Here is a 10,163-nt window from a genome sequence, read left to right on the forward strand (position 1 = left end):
TATTGGATTGTCCCAATCTTATTATGTCAAGAGCATGCTAAGGAAGTATGGCTACTACGACCTGCCAGAACTGTCAGTGCCATATAATTAGAACAAGAAGCTTCGACCGAACAGTGAAAGACCAGTAAAGCAGCTAAGATACTCAAAGATAATTAGTAGTCTTCTGTATGCGATGAGCTGCACAAGGCTAGATATATCATTCGCTGTAGAAATGCTTAGTATATTCACAAGTAATCCTAGAAAGTTTTATTAGGATGCTATCTAGAGATTGATGAGATACTTGAAAGGAACTATAGGTTTGGGCCTATTCTACACTGGATATTCAGCTGTAATCGAAGGCTATTCAGATGCTAGCTGGTACTCAGAACCAGATGAGTGTAGATCTACTGGAGGTTTTGTCTTCACCATGGGCGGAGCTGTCATCTCATGAATATCTAAGAAGCAAACTATGATTGCACAGTCATTGATGGAATCTGAGTTCTTTGCACTCTGTACTGCAGGAGATGAAGCTGAGTGGCTCAGTTATATTCTCCGAGACATTCCATTGACGAAATTGCAAAGCACAATTACAATATATTGTAATAATTAGGCGACGAGTGCTGTGGCAGTAAACTCGTTGTTCAATAGAAAGAAGCGGACTATTCGTCTGAAGCATGGCTATTTGAGAGAACTCATTTGCCAAGGAGTCATTTCGGTGATTGACGTTCGGTTTTCAGAGAATATGGTTAATCCTTCGACTAAAGGTCTGAAAAAAGACACAGTCGAAAGGACACCTGCTGTAATGGGTCTCAAAGTTTTTTGAGTCTTACAAATACTTACCATGTTTATCCAATTATTAGTTCAAAGCTTACACTACTAATAATAAAGATAACTGGTTCAAAAGTCAAGTAAGATTTGCAAAGTTTGTGAGTCTTACAAACACTTACCATTTCGTCAAGTTATTAGTTCAAAGCTTACGCTACTAATGATAAGATGATTGATTCAAAAGTTAAGTAAGATTTACAAGTGAAATCCTATTATGTAAAAAGGTTGGCTGTTAAGCCTAAATGAGTCCAAAGCATTTCGGATACGAGATGTTGGATAGGTAACATGTCTAAAGGACTCACCGATAATCCTATCATGTAAAGGGATTGACTGTTAAGCCTTAATGGGTCCAAAGTATTTCAGATGCGGGGTGTTAGATAGGAAACATGCCTAAATAACTCACCTAGAATCCTATCATGAGATATGATGGCTCTTAACCCTTAATGAGTTCAAAGCATTTCGGATGCGGGATGTTTGATAGGAAACATGCCTAAAGAACTCACCTATGCATGGGTGGAGATTTGGCAATCTCCTATGGTGTTTTGTAGAAAGATACCTAGAGCCCTAGCAGAAATCAGGACATGCATGTAGGGTAAAAAAATTGATTTTGGGATTGATTTTCTTGTTTTAAGAAATGGGTTCGATCACTTGGTATGAAACCCTTACAATCACTCACCTTGTTTTAAGAAATGGGTTCGATCACTTGGTATGAAACCCTTACAATCACTCACACTCTCTCTCGATTATAGATGAAGAGAAGATTAATTCATCACTTGGTATGAAACCCTTACAATCACTCACACTCTCTCTCGATTATAGATGAAGAGAAGATTAATTCATCTTCTCTTTATTTAACGTGGGTTTTAGGTGGCGAAAGGATGCTTCCCCCGATGCTTGAGTCGAGCTTGCCTCCCGTTGACGATCAGACCAAGATCGCAAGAACTTCTGACGTAGGTTAACCGGCTGGAATCGAGGTTCGAACTCCGGATTAACGTGCAGAAACTTTAAGCTCTGATGCTTCTCTAAGTCCAAGCTTGAAAATCTCCAATCAAGAATAATCAACCCCTTTCTCTATAGCCATCGATGGCTATTTATAGGAGTTCGAGAACGTAACCGACGTGCTATAATCGTGGAGTCATGGGCGTAACTGATGTGCTGAACTTGTGGAGTCGTAGCGTAACTGACTCCTTGAACTTAGCCCATATGGCTGACTGGGTCTTTGTGGCCGTTACAGCCTGATTTAATGTGGGTGACGAACTTCACTGTATTGGTGAAACTCATCCTTAATGTCGAGCCTCGCTGCGTGGTGAGCCTCGTCTTTGACTTCGAGCCTCACTATGTGGCGAGCCTCATCTTTGACGTATGTTGAGTCTCACTGCATGGCGAGCCTCGTCTTTGACGTCGAGCCTCACTACGTGGCGAGCCTCATGTTTGATGTCGAGTCTCACTGCGTGGCGAGCCTCGTGTTTGATGTCGAGCCTCACTGCGTGGCGAGCCTCGTGTTTGATGTCGAGCCTCACTGCGTGGTGAGCCTCGTGTTTCTTTGATAATGAACTTCGTCTTCACTGACGAGCTTTAAATCTGATGACAAGCTTTGTTTTCATTGGCAAACTTCACCTCCGATGATGAACTCCGAACCTCATATCCAATAACAAGCTTCGAACCTCGTTTCCAATGACGAGCTTCGTCTTTGATGTCAAGTCTCATTTCCAATGATGAGATTCGAACCTCGTTTCCAATGACGAGCTTCACATCTTGTTTCCAACAACAAGTTTTGTTATTTGAGACGAGGTTCATCATTGTAATGACTCTCGTCATGCTCGTTATGAGCTTCCACGTTCTAAGGCCAAATGATTAGCCAGTGATCTATGAAGATCCATGAGAGTGGAGGAGAGATAGGCTTTTTGACTAGCCTCTCAATCCCCTCCCCCTTTCTTTCATGTTGATCATGCCTATTTATAGGCTTGAGAGTATTATGAAGTGAGTTAACGGGCTTTAACTCCTTTTAAATGAGGGAGTTAATGATCATTAACTCCCATTTAAATGGATGAGTTAGTGGTCATTAACTCTCCTTAAAGGGGTGAGTTATTGGTCATTAACCCTCATTTAATGTAGCCCTTTGAAACGATGCCTGACGAAGTTCGTTTACCAGACGAGGTTTGTTTGCCTGACGAGGTTCGTTTTCCAGACGAGGTTCGTCCGTCTGATGAGGTTCGTCCGCCTGACGAGGTTCGTTCACTTGCTATATCTTTGGTGAGCTTAACTATGGCTTTATCTTTAGCGAACTTCATCTTCAATGACGAACTTCGTTTCTAAGTGAACTTTGTCTTTTGATGGGCAAGATGTTGTTTGCCCTATTGAACTGAGACAAACTTTATGAATTGAGGCTGAGGTTCGTCGTTGTGACGACCCTCGTCATACTTGTAGTGAGGCTCGACTCTCTTTCGTTTCTTGGCACTTTTTAGTGTCTATAAAACCCCCTACAAAGTTTTCAGACCCAAATTAGGTTGTATGAGTCTGGAATACTTTGAACTCTCTTGGTTGTGGCGAGCTTGGCTTATACGACGAGCTTGGCCTCCTAGCGAGCTTGGCCTCTTGGAGAGCTTGGCCTCTTGGCGAGCTTCAATGCTCCGGGGTGAACTTCATCAAACTCATGTGGGACTGACAATCAAGACTTAGGATTTTTAGCAAATCCTCAGCTATCAACGGACTTGATTTGTCTTTACCAACTGCCGTTTGAGTTGGACTAGCCATGCTTTTGTCCTTAGCATGGTAAGTTGTCGAGAAGTTTCTCTTAGACTTAATGCTAAGATTTCTTCTCCATCCTTAGCCGTTCAAAGCATTAGATTAAGTGTTAGAGTTTGATTGTGTCGTTCAATGTAACAACTCAACCTGGTATTTTGAAAGCGAGGCTCATCGCATGGTAGGCCTGCTGGGATGATGTGGTATCGTTGATGAAAAGTGACTCATCACATGGTAGGTACTTATTTGGAAACAAGGGGGAAGATAGGGGCTCATCGCTTGGTAGGCCACTATCGTTGAACAACGTCATTTGCGGGAATGACGGTGTGGAAATGATCAAGTCATTCAGTGACATGAGAGTATAACGACTGTGATCGAGACAGAGGCACATCGCATGGTAGGCTAATATCATAAACAACATCATTTGTAGGAATGACGGTGTAAAAATTATCAAGTCGTTCAGTGATATGGGAGTATGTTTGCGGAGAAAATCGATTGTTTCATTGCGGGATTCATTACAAACTTCAGACATTTACAACGAAAACAAAAATTAGTCTTTTATAAGACCTTTACACAATAAAAACAAAACAAAAGTACAATTCTCTTCAAACAGCGTAGAGATCGTTTATCGGTCTTCCGCTTGCGTGGGATCTTAGCCTGTGACGGGGATGTTGATATCCGTGGACCATCGTCGATCAGATCTGATTGCTAAAAAATCGGGCAGAGCTTCGTCGATTCGCGAAGGAATCAAGAAACCGTAGCGCTTATCTCGACAATGGAGAGATAATTGCTCTTCTTAAGATTATCGCAACGGGATAATCTTAAGGAACGGACCCGGGGAACTGCAGATTAAGATTATCGCAACGGGATAATCTTAAGGAACGGACCCGGGGAACTGCAGATCTGACGAGCTCCTCTTCTTTATGCCGACGAACTCGATCCGATCTCTCCTCCTCCTCTTTGAAATTCGTGCATCTTTAATCTTCAGTCTGGTAGGGCTTCGTCAATTCTCCAAAATTCCAAATCCAAAGAAATAAAGGTCCTGGGGTTGTATTTATAGGCTCCAGGGAATCCAGGCGGTTAAAACCACATAACCATCAAAAATCTGATTTTTTTAAGGCCCAAGACACCCTTGGGTGTCTCAGCGAGGACGAGACACCCTTGGGTGTCTTGGCTTGGACCGAGACACCCTTGGGTGTCTCGTCCTTGGCCGAGACACCTCGGGGTGTCTCGATTGGGCCGAGACACCTCGGGGTGTCTTAGCTCAGGCTGAGACGTTTCGTTTTGCACACTTATCCATTTCCACCGTAACTTCTTCATCCAAACTCGGATTTGAGTGATTCAAAGTGCGTTGGAAAGCCAGCGAGGAGTTCTATAAGGTTCGATGATTAGATCATTGTGGAGTAAGCTAGGATATGAGCGGCGTTTTGCCTTTTGTAAGCGATGCGGGGTTCCTGATTAGTTCGTATCTTCGTTATTCTGAAACTCTGTTACTTCACGTAGTTTGTCGATTCACTTTAAGCGTTCGTCGACATCAATCAAGCTTCTGTGACTTGAATAGTGACGTTCATCGTCTTCTCTTAGCTTTGAGCTGTTCGTGGAGACCTATAGGCAATTTTCAACGCCTACAGATACCCCCTCCAAAGCGTTCCAGTCTCGTTTCTTTTATAGAAGATGCTGGAATACTTTGGATGTGATTGGTCCAGCCTTCGGTCAGCATAAAGGACTTGTAGTTAGCTTCAATTCTTGACTCCTTCAATTTTCAATCTATTCGATGCTTTGACGAATAGCTGAAGTTCTTTCGGCGCTACGTTTATCGTCTGGCCGTCGTCGAAGTCTCAAATCTAAAACTGATGAGTTGAGTTTGGCTCGTGTCATTGAGTTGACTTAGAACTGACCATCTCCGTCGCATCATGCTGACTTAGGGTTTCAGATCGCCATATGTTGACTTTTTGTCACAACACGTTGACCGGTGTTGACCTAGGGTTACGCGTTGGCCGGCATTGACCTAGGATTTTGGATCGCCTGATGTTGAATTTTTTTATCACAACGCGTTGACTGGTGTTGACCTAGGGTTACACGTTGACCGGCGTTGACCTAGGGTTTCAGATCGTCCGATGTTGACTTTTGGTCGCAATGCGTTGACCTAGGGTTTCTAATCGTCCGATGTTTGGGGTGAAGCTGTATCATGCATTGTATACTTGTTGAAAAAGTCACCAACAAAGCGCGTTTATAATCTTACTCCTGAAGATGCGTCAACTGGTTATAAGCCAAGTGTAAGATATCTCAAAGTGTTTGTCTCTATTGCTTATGCTAAAATTCTAGCAGAAAGAAGAAAAAAACTTGATGACAGAGGCGAGAATACAGTTTTTATTGGCTACAAGTCCGGGGCTACAAACTCTACAATCCTACTACAAAGAAGGTGATTGTAAGAAGAAATGTTATGTTTGCAGAAGAAGAAGCTTGGAATTAGGATCTAGAAGCACAAAACAAGTCACAACGTACTCTCCTTGATATTCTTGAAGACGGTGTCCATGTTGCGACTGAAGAAGCACCACCGGCCAATGCTCCTGAAGCTCTAACCCCCCCAAGTTCCATTAGAAGTTGAAATACCAAGAAGAAATCGCCAACCATCAGTTCTCTTGAGAGATTATAAAGTAACTCCAGATGATGATGTTGATACAGATGGAGATATAGTACACTTTGCAATGTTTATAGATTGTGAGCCAGTTATGTTTGAAGAGGCTATACAAGATCTTAAGTGGATAAATTCAATGAAAGAAGAGATAAAGGAGATTGAGAAGAATGACACGTGGGAGCTTACTAATATCTCGCAAGGACATAAAGCAATCGATGTGAAGTGGGTTTTTAAAACAAATATTAAAGCGAATGGCGAGGTTGAGCGGCATAAAGCAAGATTGGTGGCCAAAGGCTACGGGTAAAGACCTGGTTATGATTACTAAGATGTATTTTCCCCTGTTGCTAGAATTGAAATTGTTAGACTAATAATTGCTCTGACTACACAGAAGCATTAGAATATTCATCAGATGGATGTGAAGTCAGCTTTTCTTAATAGGCCACTTGAAACAGAAGTTTTTGTGAAGCAGCCACCTGAATTTGTAAAGAAAGGATGGGAGCATAAATTATACAAGTAGAAAAAAGCCTTGTACGAGATGAAGCAGGCACCACGAGTATGGAACAAAAGAATTGATTCTTTCTTTCAAGAAAGTGGATTTCAAAAGTGCCCCTCTGAGCATGCCTTATATGTGAAGATAAAAAACTCTGGTGATATACTGCTATTATGCCTTTATGTTGACTACTTGATTTTTACAGGCAATAATATTAGTATGATTGAAGATTTTAAGAAGTCGATGATGCATGAATTTGAGATGACAGAACTTGGCTTGATGTCTTATTTTCCTGGCATTGAAGTAGTTCAACGAGATGATGGGATTTTCATATGTTAAAGGAGGTATTATGCAGAGTTGTTAAAGAGGTTTCAGATGTTTGATTGCAATCCTGTTAGAATTCCTTTGGAAGTTGGTACTAAATTATCTCGAGAAGGTGATGGTGCAGAAGTTGATCCTACCAGTTTCAAACAATTTGTTGGGAGTTTGAGATATCTCACATGCATAAGGCTAAATATAGCCTATGGAGTTGGTTTAATTAGAAGATATTTAGAGGCCCCTTGCCAATCTCATCTACAAGTTGCAAAGACAATTATGCAGTATCTAAAGAGGACTTATGATCATGGTTTGCTTTATTCTTCATCTAACAATTGTGTTGTTGTAGGCTATTCTAATAGTGATTGGAGTGGAGATCATGATGATCGTAAAAGCACTTCTGGCTATGTCTTCAATTTTGGCACCATCGCATTTTCATGGTTGTCAAAGAAGTAGTTGTTATGGTGTTTTCAAATGCCAAAGTGCAACTCTTTGCCAGCAACAGACATGTGTATTTCTACATGCAATGCCCCAATCAAAATTGGTGGCCAAGACGACTCCCCGAGTCGACATCTTATTGCGTTGACTCAAAGGGCGGTACTTGTCGGTCCTTTTGTTGAAGATGACTCGCAACGAGCCCACTCGACCAATTATTCGACGCCTCGTGTGGTCGACTCGAAAGTTGTTACTTCACGGACTAGTTAGAGTATAACTTCGACCTCAAGCCTCTCCCACTGACAACGTGTCTGCATCATATTTAATGCTTGGCAGGCGCCACTATGCCTCTAGTCTCGATAGTCTTCATGACTCATCGGGCCACGTCGGCACCGCCATGCCTTCAATCGCTTCTCATTTAATGCTGAGGTGATCTCTCCTCCAGATGCCAGCCGACACTTGTAAAACAAGTGCTGATGCAGCCGCCAACCGATACTCCTTCACCGCCATTCTGTGCTTAGCCACAATGACAGTTCTGCCCTTATACCACTGGTATAAATAGAGGTACTATTCTAACATTGAAGGGGGCTGATCTTCTAAGATCTAATCTCTGACTTAAGCAATACCTGCTAATTGCACTAAGACTGGTTCTTCTTGAATCTAAGCTACCTTAAGCTGTTCTACTGCACTACAGAACTTATGCAGTTCTTCATTTCCCCACTCAAGTTCATCAGCTGACGTGATCGTCGGAGGAACCACGAGGGAACCAGTCCTCGTCCTCTCACGAGCTGTTATTTGTGCAGGCTCAAGCTACTAGACTCAGAACCGGGTATTTAGTGAAGGGAGCGGCCCATCATCAATCTCACCTCACCCAACCGATATAATTGACTGTGTGATCACTTAACATCAATAACAGTCTATTGTTGCACTCTCAAGTTGTGAAGAAGAGTATGTAACAGCTATGTCGAGTGCTTGTCAAGTAATTTGGTTGCGTAATGTGCTAAGTCAGATTCATATTCAAGTTGAAGGTCCTACAAAGATTTATGTTAACAAGTCCGCAATTGATTTGGCGAAGATTCTAGTCACTCATGGAAGGATCAAACAAATTCATACTCGTTACCACTTTTAGAGACAATGTTGAGAAGAACGAGATCGTGTCGATTTATGGCAAGTTTGAAGATCAAGTTGCGGGCATCCTCTCGAAACCTTTGGAGTTTAAAGCGTTTTTCAAGTTGAAGCACATGATGAGAATGAAGACTTTACAGAATTAGGATTAAGGGGGATGTTGAAGTTAATCCTAATTCTAAAAGGATTTGAGTTAGTTATCTCTAGGAATTATAGTCATACTAGAATTCTATTGTGAAACACTTTGTAAAGCTTTTAAATAGGCATTCATGCATCCTTCTACCTAAGAGAAAAAAAAGGCAAAAAAATAAAGATCAAAAACTCCGAACACTGTAACTACTGTATCAAAGAGTTAAAATAGAATTTTTTTTATTTTCTTCTCCCACTAAGGGGCTTTTTGTTTCGTTTCCCCCAGAATCCAAAAACCCACTTTTCTTCACTTTTTCACTTTCCTCCACTTTCCAAAACCCACTTTTCTTCACTTTCTTCACTTTCCTCCAATAATATTATGACAACTCATCCCACTACATCACATTTCATACTTTTAAAAATAAACAAAACACAAGAAATGAGTCACATCAATCAACTCATCTCACTCACTTTCCCCCATTTTTCTTCATTTTCTATCATCTTTAAAAATTACTCACATCATCCAATAATATGGTGACAACTCATCACATCTCATTAAAATTTCCTTCCATCACTTTCCTCCAAAAAATTTTGTAAAATGATTTTCCTATGTATGTGTCACATCATCCAATAATATAATGACAACTCATCTCATCTCATCTATTTTTCCTCACTTTTAAGAATGAACCAAACACAAGAAAAGAATCTAAACAAGGAAAGTGAAGGAAAACATCAAAAATTACTCACATCAACCAATAATATGGTGACACCTCATTTTCTCCCCCACTTTCGGTTATAGCTTTGACGAACCAAACCTCTGAAAGCGGAGGAAAACATCAAAATTCACTTTCTTTTTCCCCACTTTCCCCCACTTTCGGTCTTTTTTTTCGAAACAAACGGGCCCTAAATCTATCCTCGTACATGTTGATTGCTCCAACACGAGTAAGACCCCAAACAGACGAAGTCCCTTTCACTACTCAGCTCGTCTTTATTCCTAACCTATCAGCCAAGTCAGAACTCAAGTAAAACTTAATAGATTCAATAACGTAGGCAATCCTCATACCCCACCATCCCTCATTTTCCAAGAGTTAGCAGCGGCAAATAAAAAAAAGGGGGGAAAAGCCCAATAACCATGGGAAAAGGCCTGATCCGGCTGGCCGTGGCGGTGGCTGTGGTCGGCCTTCTAATTGGCGGGAGCAGGCGCTACGGTCTGGACGCTGAACCGGCCATGGCCGCGTTTCGAGATCTCAGAGATCGGCTAGGGTTTTGGGCGACCCCGATCTATGTTCTTGCTCACACTATAACCCTAGCCCTTTGCTTGCCTTCCGCTGTCTTCTTCGAGGCTGGCGCTTCTCTGCTCTTCGGATTCTTGCCGGCCGTTCTCTGTGTTTTCTCTGCTAAGATTCTTGGGGCTTCTCTCTCCTTTTGGATCGGACGGTTAGCTTTCTATCTTTCTTAGTTTTGAAGTAGGTGTTAGTACTTGTT

At 41.8% G+C, this 10,163-nt stretch overlaps 2 protein-coding genes across 2 annotated transcripts in view; both read left to right on the forward strand.

Moving 5' to 3' along the window:
- On the forward strand, window positions 7,050–7,445 carry LOC109831205 (uncharacterized mitochondrial protein AtMg00810-like). Its single transcript, XM_020398542.1, has one exon. It carries the CDS (start codon window positions 7,050–7,052, stop codon window positions 7,443–7,445), a length of 396 nt encoding a protein of 131 aa, XP_020254131.1.
- LOC109831507 overlaps window positions 9,617–10,163 on the forward strand; it is an 8,393-nt gene continuing 7,846 nt past the window's right edge. The window contains exon 1 of the mRNA XM_020398842.1: window positions 9,617–10,115. Coding sequence (XP_020254431.1) covers window positions 9,811–10,115 — 305 coding nt within the window. The 5' untranslated portion in view covers window positions 9,617–9,810. The remainder of the gene's footprint in view (window positions 10,116–10,163) is intronic.

This window comes from Asparagus officinalis, chromosome 2, assembly GCF_001876935.1.
Source record: "Asparagus officinalis chromosome 2, Aspof.V1, whole genome shotgun sequence".
Taxonomy (NCBI): domain Eukaryota; kingdom Viridiplantae; phylum Streptophyta; class Magnoliopsida; order Asparagales; family Asparagaceae; genus Asparagus; species Asparagus officinalis.

What these genes read in the sequence shown, in the direction of transcription:
- LOC109831205 (XM_020398542.1), top strand. Translation starts at nt 7,050, where the DNA reads ATGTTTGATTGCAATCCTGTTAGAATTCCTTTGGAAGTTGGTACTAAA.